Source organism: Chelonoidis abingdonii, chromosome 7 (genome assembly GCF_003597395.2).
Source record: "Chelonoidis abingdonii isolate Lonesome George chromosome 7, CheloAbing_2.0, whole genome shotgun sequence".
NCBI lineage: Eukaryota > Metazoa > Chordata > Testudines > Testudinidae > Chelonoidis > Chelonoidis abingdonii.
The window spans coordinates 26,143,404-26,164,478 of NC_133775.1; the positions used below are offsets into that span (position 1 = coordinate 26,143,404).

Genomic DNA, 21,075 nt, shown 5'->3' on the forward strand with positions numbered 1-21,075 from the left:
GCTACTTTGGTAGAGCAGTACCAAACAGAGTGGAACTAGCAAAAATTCCATTCCTTTTGATAGTTTATAGGATAGCAGTCATTGAGAGTACACTGTGTGCTCTAAGATTTTTCACGTTTGGGCATAAGCTAAGGACGGCTGAAAATTTCTTGTATGGAGTTCCTGAAGAGGAACAAATGGATTGAAACCATTTGGACTATGTAAACACACTACAATCCAAAACTGAAAAAGTTCAAACCTTTGCTAGGGAAAAGTTGGTAGCCTCTGATAAGATAAAAAGTTTGTATTATGTAAGTTCATATGGGGAAACTTTTAAAAAGAGGGGACCTGGTCTGGTTACACAATCCTAGAAGAAAGTAGGGTAGGAGCACCCTATATAATACTGGCCCAAATAAATAAAGTGGTGTACAGGAACCAGTTGGGTCCCAGGACTAAACATAGTTACTATAAGGACCATTTGAGAAGATATCAGGGGAACAAAATTTCAGCTTCCTGTGGAAGGTAAGGCTGGAAAAGCTGTTACAGAGGTGAATGCCCGATTAAAACAAAATGTGCAGGGTCTGTCTGAGTTTACAAATTCTACAAATGTTCCTCAGGGGCTGATTGAAAGGAAACCTGGAAGAGAAAAGCCCCAAAGAGATTTGGGTGAGATTAAAATTATTTTGGGGATGATGATGTGAAAACATCTTGATAGAAAACACTGTACATATGTAAATAGTCAACCTTGTATAATTTTTAATTTATTTCTTTTCTTTCTGTTTGGGATGGGTTATTGATTATCGCCATTTTAGGCTTCACTGGGATGATAACCAAAGCTGAGTTGGGGGTGGGGGTGTTCCAAGCTGGGGAAGTCTTGTTATGGGTTGAGTTAAAACCTCCTTGAGATTGATAGGTGTGAACTCGCCCTTCAGTTAACATAATTGTAAACACAAGCCCCCACCTAAGAAAAAGAAGTGTGTGAACCTGCCCAAGTGCTTTTTTCCCCTAGTAAGGGTGGAGGAGGAGGAGGAGGAGGAGGGAAGGCAGAGCACAGAGAAATCAGAACAGAGGGTGACCTGGTGACCACAGTGTGGCCCTGGAAAAAACTTAGAAAGCGATCCCTTGGGTCTGTTGGCGACAGAGGTTTGGAGCTATAAACTAAGAAACTGCTCCTTTTGTTCTTGATTCTGAGTTTGGAGAATTAGGACTTTGTACCTAACAAGATTGCATCAAAGAAAATACCAGACTCCATCAACTTCTACTTCCAAATGGAACATCCCCAGACCCTGAACTTTGACTAGCCTCTCAGGTCAAAAAGGGGCTACAGTGTAATCCTGGAAAAAAGCTAAATCTGTTGAGCAGGGATTTACCTGTTAGTGTGGACCACAATGCAGGATTGAAGTCCATGAGAATTCTACCTGAGTAAAAACTGCATGATTTTTACCAATTCCTAATACTATTTAATGAATAATGATTTGCTCTAGAATAGAGAACTAATTTATGCAAATATGCACAAACATAATAGAATGAACTATGCCTACATAGATTCATTTTTCAAAGGAGAGTCTTAATTTTATAGCACAGTATTTTCTTTGTGCTTGTAAAGCATCTGAGTAGGATTCCATAAGGGCTGAGAGATCCAGGGTAGTGAGTCTTAATGCACAATTGGGGCCCAAGTTATATCTAAAATATTGTTGTTATAGATTCAAGTTGCTCTACATTTTACGTAGACCTAAAAGCTGAAGCTACTGAGTCAGCTAAAGCATATTTATTTAATTCTAATTAAATGGTACATTTAACAGTTGTACTTTTGTTTTTAGAAATGATTGAACCAAGGTTAAAAAGTGGAACTCTACCAGAGGCTAAAATCTCCAAGGGAAGAGAAACACTTCGATTGAGATCCAAAGGTCCTGCCATTGTGGAGGAAGTGGTATGTTTACACTGGGGGAATAATTAGAACATTTGAAACTGTTAGCATCTGTTAAATTTATGCAAAACATCAGATTTATCCTTCAGCAAAGTTTATTTGGCAGAATGGTATTTTCTTGAAAAATTCCAGCACAGCAAAATTGCAGTGTTTCTAACTTTGTTAAATGTCACTAAAGGTGGTTTAAAGCTACATTCAGTATTGATGTAAGAAATAAAAATAGTGGGTAATGGAACAAGGTGGCTTATTAGGAAATGTGTCAAGTATCAGAGGGGTAGCCGTGTTAGTCTGGATCTGTAAAAGCAGCAGAGAATCCTGTGGCACCTTATAGACTAACAGAAGTTTTGGAGCATGAGCTTTCGTGGGTGAATACCCACTTCGTCAGATGCGTGTGGTGGAAATTTCCAGGGGCAGGTATATATATGCTAGCAAGCAAGCTAGAAGGTTAGTTTTACAATCAGGAGATGATGGCCTGTTCTAGCAGGCTTGAGTGTGTGGAAAACCAAGAGAGAGAGAAACTTGTTCTATAGTTGGCAAGCCATTTCACAGTCTTTGTCTCAACCCTGAGCTGATGGTAGTCAAATTTGCAGATGAACTGAAGCTCAGTCATTGTTCTCTTTGAAGTCTGGTCCTGAGTTTTTTTTTGCTGCAGGATGCCCCTAAGGTCTGGCTATAAGTGTGGGCCAAGGAGGTCGAAGTGCTTCTCCTGCATCGTCAGGTTTTGTATATTGCTCATCCTAATATCTGATTGGTCCTTATGCTTTGTTGCCATACGAGAATAAACTGGAAGCTCTCACTGAAAAGGATTAAATGGACACAAATCAGATATTTAGGAATGGGCAATATACAAAAACCTGTATTGAGGAGGACTCAAGGGGGGGGGCCCCCACCTTTTTTTTCAACCTCCTTGCCAAGTGGCAATCCTTTGCATGCAAAAAAAAAACTTCTAGACCAGACTTGAATAGGAAATTGTGAGCTTTCAAGTTTCATTGCAAATTTTTGACACCATCAGCTCAGGATTGACCAAAGACTTGGTTAATGGCTTGCCAGCTTAATTATTTTTAGAACGTTTCTCTCCTTGGGTTTTTTTCACACCCTCAATCCAGCCTGCTTCTTTAAACAGCAGGGCTATCCTCCCTATGAAACTAACGCTCGTTATCTCTAGCTTGGTGCTTTAGATTTATATTATAACGTGCCCCTGGAAATTTCCCCCACACACATTGACGAAGGGGTATCCCCATGAAAGTCTATGCATGCTCCAAAACTTCTGTTAATCTATAAGGTGCCACAGGATTCTCTGCTGCTTTTAGGAAATGTATGATAGTTATAGAAATAAATTTTAAAGCCAGGTTACTCATATCAATGCTGTGAACTCGTGATTTTATTACAGGTCTCACAATATTTATTTCTCCTTCTCCCCACCGCCTTCTTAAAGCCCCAGTTCTTGGACACATACGATTATGTGAGAATTTCAACTTGCATTTTAACAAAACAGTTTCTAAACCTGGTGGCTATGGAGAAAATCTAGAAAATATGAACTCCAACAGCTCAAAGTCCATAAGGCAAATAAAAAGTTTCCAAAATGTATTACTCAATAAACGTTATTTTTTAAGACAATTGTGATTTTTTTTTTTTAAGTCTGACTCATGATTTTAGAATGCTTGGAGTCTGCAATACAGATACTTATATATACTGTGCAAATATCTGACACTTGAAATCATTCAGAGATTAGATTGTGTTGTGTTTGTACAGCGCCTAACACAACGAATAGGTCCATGAATAGGACTCCTCGGTGGTACAGGTGGTAGTAATATTAATAATAATTTTCAGTAATAAATGAATCAGCATCCTTTATGTGGAGTTTATAGGAATATCAAATTATCTTTGACCAAGGAAACATCTTTCTGCATTAACCTTCTTCGCTTTCAGTTGTTATAGCTTATTACTGATCATTCAAAACGTGAAAGATGGCTGCATCTTTTGGCATTTGTCAGGGAAGTGAAAGGCGTATCACATCTGTTTTCCAGTCATATAATAAGCTATCAATGGCACATCTTAGCCAAAAAGTAGGTGAGTGTCACACGGCTGTCCCTTTAAGAGAGTCAGATGCCCTGCCTACCTGCAACAGGCTCTTCTGAAGGGAAGGAGCCAGCCCAGCTTTGCCCGGGGCTAGCTAACTGCCTAAGTAGCTGACTCCCCTTTAAGGGCCAGCTCTGTGAATGTGAATGACATGCTTCTCATTTCATTCATGTGCGTGCCCAAAATGCTGAATCCCTCTGTCAGGTGGAGGGAACTGAAAGGTGTATCTTCTGTTCTACTTGTGCAGAGTCACCAGGAAGTCAGATGTTTCTCCCTAACTGTATCGTACTGCTATTTCACCCTAGACTTTGGCGTGGGATGGGGTGGAGGATAAATCTTAACCAAAACCCAAAACATTAAGATAGAAGATTTGCTTGCAATTTATTAAACAAAAAAAATGGAACAAGTCAGATCCTAAATGCAAAATCTGGATTAATTTGGGTGTCTTATATGTTTAGGATTTAAACTCTTAAGTGTTTTGTTTCCATAAAGCCCTCTGAAATTGAAGAAAAAGCAATAAAAAAAGTAGATGACCTTCTTGAAACGTACATGGGAATAAGAGATATTGAACTAGGTGAGTATTTAATTAATGGTTTCAGCACTGCTATTTGATTAAATCGTATTCCTCTGCTTTGTTGTTGTAATTAATCCTTATCTAATGCTCCCTCTTCTATGCAATGTGTATATGTAGTTGTGTGCATTATTGGATAGTGTGCATTGTTGCTCTGGTTTACATCCTTCAGTGGTCAAACATAAGTGTCAAGGGCCTGTGGTAAAAACCAGGCAGCAGAACCAGAGTTTTATCTTTGTTATGCTATTACACAGCTCTAAGTACCTAAGATTCCTTAGCTGTGGAAAGATTATCAGTTGTCACAAATCTCTTCAATCAATATGTAATTTCGTTTTCATACACTGACTATAAATGTGATAAGTTACCCATGGAAATGAAATATGAGGAAAGGATTCATTCAACTAGGAATTTCACTCATTACTTATCCCAGAGTAGCTGAAAATACAAATCACCACAAGTATGATAGTTATTCAACAGGCAAATGATTAAAAGCTTTATCATTGACCCCCACTCGCATTCTGTTCTGTTCTCCAGGGGCTTTTGATGTCAGATAATAAGCTATTCAATCTCCATTAAACTGACATCTTCCATAGTGTGATTGTGTTTAGAATGCAATGCTCCTAATTTTAATTCAGAGGTTTAAAAAGGAAATGATAAAGTAGCATCCATTATAAAAAAAATAATGGAGTAAAATAAGATCAAGCCATAATATTTGTCCAGTGAAGGATCTTGTACAGTGTAAAGTTTCAAGAATGACTAAGTACACAGAAATATCTAAATAGGTACAATGCTTTAAGCTCAGTGACAATGCAATTTGGCCGGTAGTATTAGGGGAACATTTTCAAAGACGCGAAGGGCCATTAAACTCCCACTGGCAATTGTGCATGTAACTCATTTGTGCCTTTGAAAATCTGTCCCGTATACCATTTTACTAGAGTTCCACTCGGGTCTGGGCAGAATGTGTCCCAGAATTTGGAAACATATTGTCCTTCACAATTTTAAGGGCACAGTGGAAACTGAGTCAATAGACTCTGCTTCTTATTTAAAAACAAATGAGCCAGTGAAAGCCTCCACAAATTATTCTAACACTGGTATGTGGTGGTGGTAAGTGAACGGAAACTGCTCTTTGATTGGTGGGACAAGAGAGACTTCTCCCTGAATGATGACAATGAAGGCCGCTTTCAGGATCGCTCCTCTAAAGCTGAGGTCTGGAACACATGGGGCTATCTGGGACTCTTTCTTCTATCCTGGTGATGGCTGGATCATGGAAGACTGCTCCTGCTACCAAAGAGGACAGAAGAGGATGGGAAGCCTATGTCAATAAAACCCAATTCTGGAAGAGCTCTTCTGCTACTGATGGAAAGTTCCTGACAAAAATGACTTCCTTTCCAACTTGGGATCTTTTCTCCAGTGCTTATGGGAAATCACCCTGTCCTTCAGAGTCACTTATCTATTAGTATGTCTCAGGATGCTGTACTTGGTTCCTTCTTCTGGTCCTTTAGTACCTTCCCTAGCACTTCAGGCAACCTCATCTGTCCTCTCTGCCACTGTTCAGATTATTCCTAAATCTGCTTTTCAACCCTTTACCTCCATCCCTCTCTCCAGTCTCGTATCGCTAAACCTCTGACATGTCTGTTGGGATGTCTCACCACTATCTCAACTCTGCCCAGAACTTCCATCCAGATCTTCTTATCCTTAAACCATCTCTCTTCTTCATCATCGCAATTTACAGTTCTACTCTTCTTACTTTCTCCAAGGGTGGCAACCCTGTGGTCCTAGAATTATAGAAATGTTGGGCTGGAAGGAACCTCAAGAAGTCATCTAGTCCATCTCAGCCATCTCAGAATTAAGTACACCCTAGGCTGTTCTTGATAAGTATTTTTCTAACTGTTCTTAAAAACCTCCAATGGGATTTCACAACTTCCCTAGGTAACCTGTATCAGTGCTTAACTATCCTTATTGATAGAAAGTTTTTCCTATATCTAACCTAAATCTTCCTTGTTGCAAACTAAACTGATTACTTCTTGTCCTACCTTCAATGGACATGGAGAACAATTGATCTTTATAACAACCTTTTACATATTTGAAGACTGTTATCATGTTTCCCCTCAGCCTTCTCTTCTCTAGACTGAACTTCCCCATTTCTTTCAACGTGTCCTCACAGGACAAGTTTTCTAAATCTCATATAATTTGTGTTGCTGTCCCCTGGACTCTCTACAGTTTGGTCACATCTTTTTTAATATGTGGGGCCCAAAACTGGACACAGTACTCCAGCTGAAGCTTCAGCGGTGCCGAGCAGAGTGTAACAATTACCTCCTGTGTGTTACGTATGCCATTCCTGTTAATACATTGCAGGGTGACATTTGCCTTCTTTACAATGATATCACACTGTTGACTCATTCCGTTTGTGATCCCCTATAACCCAAGATTTTTTTCTGCAGTATTATTGCCTTCCTAATTATTCCCCATTTTGTATTTGTGCATATGATTTTTCCCCTCGTAAGTGTAGTACTTTGTGTCTCTATCTCCTTCTCACATAATAGTGTCTCATTAACTTCTTATAAGGAAAATCTCTACCCTCTTCAGTATCCCTGCTGCTAAAACCCTTCTCTGTACCTGGTGTCATAAACAGTTAGCTAAGGGTTAACGTCTCTTTCACCTGCAAAGGGGTAACAAACAACACCTGACCAGAGGACCAATCAGGAAACAAGATGTTTTCAAATCTCAAGGGAGGGAAGTTTTTGGTTCTGGGTCTGGGTCTGTTCTGTTGCTCTCTTGGCTCTGAGAGTGATCTCTCTACTCTCCTGGTTTCTAATCTTTTGTTTCAAGTTGTAGTACAAAGGTAGAAAGACAATAGGCTTATCATTGTTTTTTTTTATACATGTGTGTAGTTGCTGGATGTTTTAATTGTATTTCTTTTGATAAGGCTGTTTAATTCATTTGATTTTCTTTTAAGCCATAACCTGTAATTGTCACATCACAATCCCAGAGACCAGTTTTATGTCTTTTTTCTTCTTTTTTATATAAGCTTTCTTTAAGGCTGTTGGATTTTTTCCTAGTTGGGGCTCAAGGGGATGGTGAGTCTGCAGCTCACCAAGGGAATGGTGGGAGGAAGAAGACAGGGCGAAGAGAAAATCTTTGTGTTAAGAGTACAAGCTGCATTTGCAGGGCTCTGATGAAGGGTGAGAGAAAACCTGATCTCCTGCGTTGTTTTCAAGGAATTGAAAACAGGGTGATCTTCAGGTCATCCAGGGAGGGACAGCTCTGAGGAGAAAGTAACAGGAAACAAGGGAGGGGGTTATTTTCCCTTTGTTGTGAGACTCAGGGCATCTGATCTTGGGAGTCCCCCAGGGAGGGTTTTGGGGAGACCAGAGTGAGCCAGGGACTGAAATTCCTGGCTGGTGGCAGCACTATCAGATCTAAGCTGGTAATTAAGCTTGGAGGTTTCATGCAGGCACCCACATTTTGGACGCTAAGGTTCAGAATTGGGACTTATGCTTTATGACACCTGGTCATCTCTGTCCTTGACTTTTGTATCTTTCTTTGCAGCCTCCCTGATTCTCACCTGCTCTCCCACCAATCTATCCAACATGACTGCAAAAGCCCTTTTCCTTTCCAGCTGCTCTGAGTAGCATCACACTCCTTTATTGACTTCACTTGCTTTCTGTCTATCCCCTCATTAAACTGCCCTTTCCCAGGAATCTTTGTTGTCCTCTTGTGTTCTTGTGTTTTTTGTCTTGTATATTCTATGCTGTAAGTTATTTGGACTAGGGGATGTCTTTTCTGAGTATTGGAAACCCAGTGTATGTTTAGGATGCAATATGACTGTTAGTTAATTAAGAGGAAGAGTAACAGCCATTTTGTGGGGGGAAAAAAGAGCAAGTGTGTCTAAAAACAGAATCTATATGATTTCTGCTCCTCTCTTTGGTAGGTTGTGGCCCAGTTAAAATTGGCACCTGATTAAAATGAAACAATAAAGAAATGGGTTTCTAGGGATTCTTTTAAATATTTTTGATGGTGGTTTCAGACATGTAGACAAAATCAAGGGATTCTAACCACCTGCAAAAGGCAGGAATGCACTTGAAATGTATTGTCTGGAATGTCTCATTGGTATTAGAAGAGGGAATTATTTCTCTCCCTCTCTTTTTTTATTAAAGGCTCAGACCAGAACCACATAATGCTTGGATATTTTTGATGTAGGCAAATCACATTGCATTATTCCCTGCTAAATAAAAACTAGTTGATTCTATTCAGACTCTTTAAGTACTTTTATTAAGCTGGACTTAGGCTGGTTTACAGGGTAGGACTTAGGTGGCAATAAAGCCTCCAAACAGTTAAGTGTGCAGTAAGTGCTAGCCTGGTGCTGTCTAGGAGTGAAAGTGTATAAAAGATTGAATGAGAATGGCAGGCAGATCGGAAGACTCATAGCACATCAGAAGTATTATATGGTGTCAAAAGTGAAACTCAAAGGAAACTTCACCTCAGATGTTAAGTGTGAAAGGGACTATATCAGAAAATAGGAAAAAGTGGGTAAAACATCAGAGTAGCTATGTGTCTATATATTCTAGCAGAGGTCACTATAGTTGACTTTTCAATAGACTTCCATTCTAACAGCCCGTTTTCAATCACTTATTATAACTTATTGAAACTCATAGTTTGGGCTGATATTTCCCAGACTTGGCTTTTGCCTCAAAGTGAATTGTTTAGCAAAGTTTGAGGAAAAATGTCTCAGCCTTTTGAGTCTGAGGAGAATGGGGAATAAGGACACTTTCCCCCATAGAATAAAATCCCAACCTTGTACTGTGCAGCTATTATAAGAAGCAGTTGGGGGTAAAAAGAGGAAACTGACACTGTCTGTGAATCAGTAAGATTTACTTAAATAATTGACATGGAAATAGCTCTCCCTGACAAGTGCCTTTTTAATGTTTTGACAAACATTGGCTTGATTTGCTGTTGCAATTATCCATGGAAAATTGCACTCTGTAAACATCAGTACATACTTCATGGAGTTTTCTCACTAGGCCATAAATGACCTATCTCAAGGAAACTACATACTGTGAGTGCACACGTGGCTAAATTAGTCTCACAGTGAAAATGTTATGAAAGTACTCAGTGTTTGAGGAGCCCTTATTTTATTTACTGCTAAGGTGTGCAGGGAATGAGGCAGGAGTCAGCCTCACACATGCAAGAACCTTAGTGGGACTTGAGAAAATCAAGAATGATTTGGTCCCACATCTTACACTACCATTTAATAACATAGTAAGGTAATTCAGCTCTACTGACACTAGAGGTCAGCCCCAGGCTATTGTGAAAGTAACACACCTACTACTAAAGTTATGATCGTTCCTCTCAGAAATTTCAGATTTCATAATATCAGATGTATCTGAGCAGAAGAAGTTGCTTTAATGAGAATAGTACATGTAACGTACCACAGGGGGCACTGAAATTATCATTACCATTGAGGAAGCACTTTTATTACAACCTCCTGTTCTGAAAAATCTCACTGACTGGGCTGACATTTCTCGTGGGTGTTTCAGCTCTGTGGTCATTTTTAAAAAAAGTTTAGTTAAACCTCCAATTAGATATTTTTGAGATGCTATTTCTGCTATTTGAATGACTCATTTGTTTTAATTGTACTTAGCAGCAATGTTTTGGTTTGTTCCCTCTTCCCCATCTAACCATGCAGTTTAAACAGGGTTGTTAACCCCTGGAAGTCAGGGGGGAATCTCAACTAGTGCTGTGAAAATCTCAACAATTTCAGTTCACCAGGACTTATGCAAGGTTCCGTGGCTTTGATTTCCAGATTCTGTGTTTGAGTTTCATGTTTGAATGCATATTCAAACTCAAAGTAAAATTCAGTCAAAACTACTGATTCAGTGATTTTGAAGTTTACTCATAACTTGTCACATCTTCACATAAGTCCTCTCTGGTTTGCTAAAAGTTCGTAAACATCAGTGAACTTGGGAGGAGTTTCATGTTAAGAAAACTTGAAACCAGGAGAAGCTCACATGGTTTTGATCAGACAGATTTACAGGCTCCAGTCCTGACTCAGAGGCAGAGAGCCTCTGCTAGTGGTTTTATTCTTCTGTTACCTTGGTCAGGCACTGTTGCATAAGTTGTTTTACATCCCTCTAAGTTGAAAGTTTATAGGAGTTTTCAAATCCTTCCAAATGTGACAATAGCATTTTCTCTGTGGTGCTTGGGAAAACAGTGACTTGAGTATTGGATGGATCACAAAGTTTCAGTTAATATCAGCTGGCAATTTAAGAAAAAGAGATGAGCCAGTAAAAGCAGAAGTGTTTTGAATTGATTTGATTCTAGGTTGTAATATTCTCCATTGTTGTGAATATGCCGTGAGGCTGTGGTATCTACACAAATATCTCAGTGAGCAAGCTGCATTCAAAGGCCAAGTCCTTGGTGGACTGTGCTGAGACTGCTTTGCATAGCTTTGCAAGCACCCAGCATCCCTAAAATTATCTCAGCCATCCACTGAAGGACTTTCCCTGACTAAGGGGTCCTTGGCTGCATAGAGCTGCTCTTGTGGCTCCTGTGCTGACACCCCTTCATCATCTTTGCAGTTGGTGCAGGCAGCATGGCCAAGGCATCCCTGGGCCTTGCCAATATCCAACTGCTGTAACAGGTCCCTGAGGATATTGGTAGTGGGCATAAAGTTAGAGCAGCCTTCTCTAATTGATTTTGGGTTCTAGACCAATGCCCAGATGGTCCAGGATTGGGAGGGTACAAAGGACACCTCCTGAACTCTAGTAATTACTCCTTGGCAGAAGCCGAGGACTAGGTCCAAAATAATTACCATAAATGTATCCATTTCCAATCTGAAATCTGTAACTCAATCACAGTTTCTCATGCTCTGCTGTTTTGTGGAAGTAAATGCTGGCCCACATACACATACAGGGTTAATGCTGCTTTATTAGCAGAGCTTCAGCAATCTGCTCTGTGCCCTAGCAACCTTGTGTACTAGATGTGCTAGTTGTCTTAGATTACAATACAGTGCCTTTAAATGGATCCATCATTCTATCCTTCTTCCAAGGCTTTACAAATACACTAGAGCCTAATGCACATTTTTCTAGTTTTGTTCTCATATCTGCCTTAATAGCACTATAGTTGTTTCAGTACAGCAGATCTTCCTTACTGATCTTGCCACAGCATAATTCCAAAGGCTGTTTGTCTTCCTTTACTCTAAAATGATGTTAGAGACCTGCTTTTCAAAATTTCTAATGACAAATCAGATTTTTTCCCCTCACTGGATCTTCATTTGCACCTGAAATCTTTCCATGTTTAATATCTTTTTACTATTCCATTTTGTAAATTGATTAAGTTTATCCTATACATTCTTGAGGGTTTTTTTTCCAAGCACTTTGTAGCTGTTTTGAAAGTCTTTATTCTGCTTTGTGTGGCAGAAGCCCTCTGGTATCTTCTCTTTGGCTTGCAATTTCCTTATTATCAATTTTTGTGTATTCATCTTTCAAATGAGAATATTTCAGATAATGCAGAGAGTTCTCTGTAGAGCTAAAAGCACTTTACAAACAAGGTAAGTATTATTATCCCCATTTTATGTGTGAGGAAACTGAGGCACAGAGCGGTGACATGACTTATCCAAGGTCACCCAGAAGGCTGTTGGCCCAGTAGGGAAAGAACTTAGGTTTCTTGAGCCCCAGTCTAAGACCCTATCTACTGGGCCACACTACATCTCTGTCTCCTTCTGTATCCATTCCTTGGCCAACCTGGAGTGCTCTGCTGTCTGTTTTCTGCCTTTTACATAGCAGAGAGATTTACTTTTTCCTGTCCAGGCTTTGAATTTTTTCAGCCTAGAAAAGATACAGTGTTTTCAGGGTTTTTTTTCTTGTCATATTTGCAATGTCTTTTCAAATGCAGGGCAAGCCGAGTATACTCCTGACTGGGGTCTGATTCATCCTGACTTCTGCAAGTGTTTGGAAACTAGTCTGTCTTCAGTTGCATGCTTGTTGTGTACAGGTTGTACGCTGCTCTCTAGGCTCAGGTCCTGTGAATTCTCCGCTTCCACAGATCATCCAGTGTCCAACAGTGTGGCCATTTTAAGCTCTGGCTTGCTAAGACTGTTTTATGAAGCCCAGTTGATTAAACATGTTGCATATTTGCTTCTTGATCTCACAATTAAAATAACTGAATTTATGATAAGTAGTTGGTGTCACAGTCTGGCATAAAAATTCTGACATCCTGGAATAGATGTGTTATGAAGTGTTGTGCCACATTTTATCTGGTTCTTTAGCTCCAGACCTGGATTTACTTTCACAAGACACTACAGTTAGTAGTAAGGATACTGAGTCTGTGCTGAGCAAGAAGAAATGAACCAGAACTAAAGCGAACAAGATCAGGAAAAATTTGTCCCTAGGAATCCAGCCATGCTCTCCTACGTAGCAGAGCACTAGTGATTAAGAGGGAGATTTAGGAGCATGAATCCTGTTGACTCTCTTTTGGGACTTGTGCTCCTAAATCTTGTTAGATGCATTTTAAAATCTCCCCTAAGCAGACTTTTCTCAGTGTTTAAAATATATTCTTTTGAAATATTACAATGAGCATGTCATTTAACTGTAATTTTCTTTATAATCTTCCTATATATCTGTGTTTATGGCCTGGTCATTTTTGTTTTTGTTTGTTTGTTTTTAAGCTGCAACAATGGTAGAAGCAGGAAGAGACAAGAACAATCCAGATGAATTTGCTGTTGCACTTGATGAAGCTCTTGGAGACTTCGCATTTCCAGATGAGTTTGTTTTTGATGTATGGGGAGCCATAGGTGATGCTAAACAAGGACGATTGTAATGAGAAATGTACAATTTATTAATCGCTGTTTGAAGATAAAATTGCTTTTAAACAATTATAGGATCAGAATTTCAATTTATTAATATGAATGATGGGCTGATGCTGTATATGTTTGAAATATTCCTTTTGCAAAATAGTATTTTCAGGGTACATGTTTTGAAAAATCTAGTATAGCATCCAGGTGTGCTGAAAACTACACATTTAAAAACAAATATTTGATCTACTTTTATGAATTAATGTATGGAACAGTTCCACGGTATCTGTTTAGCATTCCATTGATTCAGTATCTTTTTCTCTCACATGTGCAGTATATTAAAAGTATTTTGCAGCTCTCTGAAGTAATATTAGACATATATAATAAAGAGCTAGGGGTATTTTATCTTTTTTAAAGAAAAGCTTTATAAAACTTGATAATATGAAAAAGTACTCAGATGTGCTATAACTCAATAATCCTCTGTTCCCTCCTGTACACTTTGATATACATCTAATCCCTTCTTACTGTTGTGTATGAAGGAGTGCTCTTCCTCACAGAAAGTTGGAAAGAGGCTAGTCTTTGTATAGGTTCAAAAAAAGCTTCCCCTCAACAACGTCCGAGGCTTCATTTGAGATCTGAGACCCTTTGGATGAAAATGATTTATTTTAATTTGGTGTGTAATATAAGATGCCTAAGTACTACCGTGGTGGGTCTATTAGAAATGCATAGAACAGATTATATATCAGTCTCTGTCTGCCATATTGCTGCATCAAAGTCTTCTGGACCACAAAAGAACACATAAAAGCCAGCCACACCTACTTACTCGCACACATACGTAATGGCAGGGATTTGGCATTGAATGCTATGGCATATGACAACTCATGTGCTTATTAAAGTTAAGCATATGCTTGAGTGCTTTGCTGAATCAAGATCTTAGTTTCTACTGTTGTTTGTGTGGCTTTTTCATGAAACATGGGAGAGAGAGAAAAATTTAAAAGCAAGAAAATGTGATTTGTAAAACCATAAAACAGTGGCAGCATGGATATAAAGGCCAGGCTTAGAACCTCAAATTACTTTTAACTCATTTCTTTTAAATTGATTAGATTTCAAGTTGTCAGTGTCCTTTTAGAAAATCATGTTGTACATGAATACGTTTCTTTCTCTCTTTTATGTATCGGTAATAAAACCTATGATTAATAAGGGGGAAAGAACTTTAAAAAAAAAAACCCAATTTATCTATATTTACTCCCGTGTTTACTGTTTGTGTTCAATCCATTTCACTCTTGTTTATAATCAGTTTCATATTCAGGTTTTCAGTGTTGCAATGTTTGGATTTTAAACAAGGCAGAAGGATACTTTCTACTGTTTTTTCATTAGGTTTTGTTTTGTTTTCTCTTTGTTTTAAATTGTGGAAATATATTGATCTTGGAATTTATAAAAGCTTGTTTTACATAATTTAAACATGGGCCAAATGATGGGTGACAAGATCCCTTTATAACAAAACCGAAGAAAAAAGTGGGACCTTATCTGTGCAAGTGCTGTAGCTTTTCAATGTTCCTTGATATTTGAACCAGCATATAAAATAAATACTATTCCAAAAAATAAAGTTTTCTAAATTTCTGTCTAGTTGTTGTTTTTCCCCTGTGAACAGTCAGCAGAAAAAGTTTTTCATTATCTTCCTGTGGCTGATTGAAATGGATGTAACAAGTGCTCACACATTTCATGCTAATTAAATATTTCTAAAAATATGACACTTACAAAATGGCACAGCCTGTACTAGAACCTGAAAGGTGCCGTTTTGGGAACTGACTCATAGCTCTTGGTTGCTAAAGAGGTTGCTGAAGTAATGAAAATGGTATATTTTGTGTCCACGGAAATGGACACAGCTGCTTAACTAAAAAGACACACTTATTGGCTACACTTTTTCATCCTGCATTTTATAAAAATGGTATCTTGTGTTCAGTATCTCAATAACGTATATGATAAAGGTAGCATAGATATCCGACTTAGTAGTTTGTTTCCATTTTCATCTATACATCAGTGTGACATCAAATGAAAATTGAGATACCTTATTATCTTGCAAAAAACATCTAAAAAAGGGGGGTTGGTAATTATTTTTCATGACTCTGTAATGATAGAGTTAGTAAAATAATGTGCTCTGACCAATGAGATACACTTGCTGTGCTGTACAAAATGATGAGAGGATTTCTTTAATTTCCTTTGAGAATAAGTGCATGAGTGCAATAAGTCTCAGTCCTTTTCAGAGGATAGACAATATAAGAATTTTCAAAGTTCATTTATAAATATCCTTTTAATTTAATACAGATACTGACTTGAGCAGAACTCTGGGCATCTACTCAGGGGTTTAGGGGCCTGAAGTGTCTTTGCATGCATGTGTGTTGAGGTGGCATTTGCTGGTGATCTGCAGAGAGCTGCCAGGTTACATGTTGCAGGCTCCTCCTCCTCGCTTTCCAGCTTTTTATTGCACTAAAAAATGGTGTAAAATGCATACTTCATATAAACAATAGTTTGATTTGCTATGATTGGATGTTAAATGGAACGTGAGTTGTCCATAATATCTCTCCTTTAAGATGTGGTTCACATTATGGAAACAAAGTTCGAACCCCTGATTTAACTGAGCGAGTCTAACGTAATTCAAAAAATGAAAAGCTAGAATTGCTCAAGATAGTTAAGCCCCAGGCAGAATGCGAAGAGCTACAAAAGGATCTCTCAAAATTGGGTGACTGGGCAACAAAATGGCAGATGAAATTCAATGTTGATAAATGCAAAGTAATGCACATGGGAAAACATAATCCAAATTATACATACAAAATGATGGAGTCTAGATTAGCTGTTACCACTCAAGAAAGAGATTTTTGGAGTCTTTGTGGATAGTTCTCTAAAAACATCCACACAGTGTGCAGCGGCAGTCAAAAAAGTGAATGGAATATTGGGGATCATTAAGAAAGGGATAGATAATAAGACTGAAAATATGATGTTGCCTCTATATAAGTCCATGAAAAGCCCACATCTTGAATACTGCGTGCAAATGTAGTCGCTCCATCTAAAAAAAGGTATATTGGAATTGGAAACGGTTCAGAACAGGGCAACAAAAATGATTAGGGATATGGAATGGCTGCCACATGAGGAGAGATTAATAAGACTGGGACTTTTCAGTTTAGGAAAGAGATGACTAAGGCAGGATATGATATAGGTCTATAAAATCATGACTGGTGTGGAGAAAGTAAATAAGGAAGTGTTATTTACCCCTCATAACACAAGAACTAGGGGTCACCAAATGAAATTAATAGGCAGCAAGTTTAAAACAAACATAAGGAAGTATTTTTTTCACACAGTGCACAGTCAATCTGTGGAACTCCTGGCCAGAGGATGTTGTGAAGGCCAAATCTATAACAGAGTTCAAAAAAGAACTCAAGTTCCTGGAGGATAGGTCCATCAATGGATATTAGCCAGGATGGATAGGGATCATGTCCCTGATCTCTGTTCGTCAGAAGCTGGGAATCGGTAACAGGGGGTGGATCACTTGCAGGGCTGGCTCCAGTGTTTTTGCCACCTCAAGCGGCAGGGGGGAAAAAAGGCGCAATTGGTGGCACTTCAGCGGCAGCTCTACCGCCGCCACTTCATTCTTCGGCAGGAGCTCTACCGCTGCTGCTTCATTCTTTGGCGGCAATTTGGTGGCAGGTCCTTCCCTCTGAGAGGGACTGAGGGACCCACCGCCGAAGACCCAGACGTGCTGCCCCTTTGCGTTGGCCGCCCCAAGCACCTGTTTGCTGTGCTGGTGCCTGGAGCCAGCCCTGATCACTTGATGATTACCTGTTCTGTTCATTCCCTCTGGGAAACCTGGCATTGGGCACTGCTGGAAGACAGGATACTGGGCTAGATGGACCTTTGGTCTGACCCAGTATGGTCGTTCTTATGTTCTCTTACAGATGTAATTCTGACAGAAGAATTCCGAAGCAACATATTAACTGCTATGGGGTTCCAACCTGCTCTCACTGAAGTTGATGGACTGACCTTACAGTGTGCAAAACGCAGCAGACAAGGAATATCTTACACTTCTAAGGGAATGACTATTGTGATTTATGGGTGGACTTACTGCGGTACCTTTAGTACTCCAGATGTCATTTCAAAGACAGAGTTGGTGATTTTATAGGATTCATTATAGTGTAATTATGCAGGAGTTTGAGGATTTATAATTAGAGTCGTGGACAAAATCTTGAGAGAGTAGGCTATGCCTTCTGAAAAATATGAAATAAGATACACAGCTGCCTTAGGAACTGAAAGTAAATAAAAAGGATAATGAATAATCCCACCCACCACTTCTTAAAATCTATACACATAAAAGCCATCCTCCCTGACTCAAACCATCAAGGATGTATGAATTGTGACAGACTACTAGGAATTTGGTTACATCAATGATCCCACATTCAGCATCACATAGCACCTGCAAGTTGGTGGACTGATGTGTCCTTTATAACACACACACACAAATTTCATTATCAGGTGGTGCTCAAGCAGCTATCTGTATAGTCAGTACTTCTAAGAGCAGATGTAAAATGAACAAATCAAATCTGAAAATTGCACCTAGATTTGCCTCCTGGTCTGAATATTGCATACACGTCTAATTCTATGCATCACCTTCTACATCATATGGCATGCTCACTTGTTTTAGATATGCATATATCACAAAGGCTTTGAAAAACTAGTCCCTCATGCCTTAAATGGAAATATTGATCTTAAAGCCAACTCATAAGAGTAATTTCATAAAGGTGAAGCTGACAGACAAGACTCTAAAAACAAAGGGAAAAAATAACAGCAGTGAAAGTAAACATTGTAAACAAATTAAAATCCTAGAACATTTAATTATTTCAAATAAGCCTATGATAAAAAATATAATTTTTTTGATTGTAAGATGCTTGCTTTAATTATTTTAGGCTTTTACTTGATTTTAAATTACATGCAATTTTGAATGGTAACAGCCCTAAATTTGAATTTTTATTTCAAGAAGCTCTGAATAATGTAGCAAAGAGTTTGGCCTTTGATGCCAATGGCACCAGAATTTCACCTCAAATATCAACAATATTGATAGATATTTTTGTCCTAAATCTTTGCTCAGTTAGCATACATCCTGCAATACTAAACTATCCTTGCAGTAGAATGAGAGAGACAAGGTGGGTGAGATAATATCTTTTATTGAACCAAAGGCAGTTGATGAAAGAGACAAGCGTTCAAGCTCCACAGAGAAGAGCTTTGCGGAGTTTGAAAGCTTGTCCCTTGTCCAACAGAAGTTCGTCCAGCAAACAATACTTCCTCACCCATTTTGGAACTAGGATATGAAAGATACAACATGGTTACACCACCATCACAAACAACTTGGAGTGGGATGGTGAACAGCTGGATTCCACTCTGTGTCCATCCAATGTGCAGTAAACTCAGTTAAAGGGAAGAATAGATTAAGACAAAACAACTGTAGAAAAGGTATCTCAATTTAATAGATGCACTCTCAACTTGGGTTTAAACTAAACAACCCAGAAGTGAAGCCATGTAGTGAACTGGAGAAACCTCCTCAGGTGCTTTTAAGCTGCTTTTTGTCCTACTTTTGCTGTGCATGCTCAGAAGTGGGTTTTGAAACATTGCCCTAAGGTTAGATTACCTGCTTAACTTGAATCCTTAGCTATGCTAGTAGACCTGGGCTAGCATTTTTCCAAGAAGAATCCACCAGCAATTTTTGTAGCTGATGCATGAATTTGGCTTTTCAAATGATTTTTTCCAAGAACTAATTCAGATTTGGAGTCATCGTAAAGTTAATGTTACTGCCAATTATTATTAGGTGGAAGAAAAGCAGAAAGAGGAGGATAAAACAGCTTCTACGTTTTTCTATTTGGTGTATCTTTGTTCACTGAAAGAAAACTACAGCTGTGTTACATGTGCTGTTTCCGGCACATTGTAGTAATTAATTCAGCATTAGTTGATTTACAAATAGCAGTATAAAATCTAGACATGTCAGGCTTGTAGGTATAATGCAGATTCTCGTCAAGTGCGTAGATTTAATTTTTTAAATTGTGTTCTGAGAGAGATTGCCATCTGCTATAGCCATGGATTTGCACAATATTTTGGATTGATGCTAGCTATGCTTTGGTATACATATTTGCATACCAATACTACAAATGTTTTTCCAGCTATCACAGATGCATTATGGCTAATTAATATTGAATTTGAGGGACTGCAATAAATATGGGAATATAGATTTTTAGTGCACAAATCTGTGCATTAAAACTGTAATCAGTAAGACAACCAAGGGAAATCTTTCCGCTTTGTTTAAAGTCAGCGCATCTAATTTGCCAGTTAAAACAATATGGCCAAGATTTTAAAAACTGAATACCTAAAGTTAGGCATCTAAAGTCATATTTAGGTGCATAAAAATAAAATGGTCTAATTTGCAGTCAGTGCTGACCCTACAAACTACTAATGATGTCTGACTTTACAGATACAGTTTTGAAAAATTTGGCTTAAGATTTCAGAACTTTATGTCAACAATGTAATTAAATAGTACGGCTGGTGAAGGATAGAAATTCTGTTTCATGAAGGATTTTGGAATCTGGCTTAATTCCAAGTCAGAACAAACCCTAAAGTTTTCAATATTCTCTACAAATGAAAATTAAAAAAAAAAGCATTTTGGATCAATCAAAATGTTTTGTTTCAACAAAACCAAAATGTTCCCAGACCAAGGAGATACTTTGGTGATGATTGCAGGGTGATACAAGAAATAGGATTGGAAGGCAGAAGAGGGCCTGGGGATGGGGAGAAGCAGGTGTATGAATCCTAGGTGAGGCATCTGCCAGAAACCCCAGAGAGAAGAAATGTGTGATTCGGAGGAGTCTGGGAGTGGAAGTGCACTGAGCATATGGGGGGTGGGTGGGAGAGTGCACATGTGGGAGAGATGTCGGGGGGAGAAGGGAGAGAGAAGAGGAAGAAGCACAAGGGTTGTGGAGAGATTTAAGCATGTGCTTAAAGTAAAAAACCTTACTTAAGTGCTCAGCACTGTCCTGAGCAGAATTGGACTTATGCACATGCTTAACAGTTTTCCTGATCGAGGTCTAAGTGTGTTACGCAGCGTGCATAATGGAGGAGCCAACAGCAGGGAAACCAGAGTAGATCAAATGAGGAAAGTCAGATGCTGCTTCTGGAGATTTGTTCCTGTAGCACTGCACTAATAAGAGAGAAACAACTGCTACTGGTCCACCTGACATGCCTTCTTTCCTCTCCCCTCGCCTTCTCTACTGCAAACACACTTACCATATTTACATGGGTGCTGGGGGTGCTCTGCACCTCCTGCTTGAAATGGTTTCCATATACAGAGTTTGTAGTTTGGCTGAATGGCTCCGCACCCCATCTATACAAAATGTTCCAACACCCCTGACCATATAGACTGGCTAGGGTATAAGTGAATGACTAGAAATGGCAGGCAGTGTGAGACTGGCTGGATTCCTTCACTGCTAATCTCTACACTTTCAGTAATTTAGGTTTTTGAAAATGTGACTTTCTTTTTTAAAAGGTGCTTCTTTATTTGCAATTATTTTTTTTGGCTCCATGGGTTGAGAGGGGCAAGTTTTTTTTTTTTAACTTTAAGCAAACCACAACCTCTTCCATTTATCTAGTGTTTCCTACTCATTAGTTTCTACTACCCATTTGTATATCCGGGTAACA

General features: G+C 38.8%; 1 protein-coding gene across 2 annotated transcripts in view; it reads left to right on the forward strand.

Moving 5' to 3' along the window:
• The window catches only part of GIPC2 (GIPC PDZ domain containing family member 2), a 52,091-nt gene extending 37,861 nt beyond the window's left edge, over positions 1–14,230 (forward strand). For both annotated transcript variants that reach the window (XM_032802478.2, XM_032802479.2), the window contains exons 4-6: positions 1,800–1,909; positions 4,478–4,559; positions 13,222–14,230. In XM_032802478.2, coding sequence (XP_032658369.1) covers positions 1,800–1,909; positions 4,478–4,559; positions 13,222–13,373 — 344 coding nt within the window. In that variant the 3' untranslated portion in view covers positions 13,374–14,230. The remainder of the gene's footprint in view (positions 1–1,799; positions 1,910–4,477; positions 4,560–13,221) is intronic.
• The last annotated feature ends 6,845 nt before the right edge of the window (positions 14,231–21,075 follow it).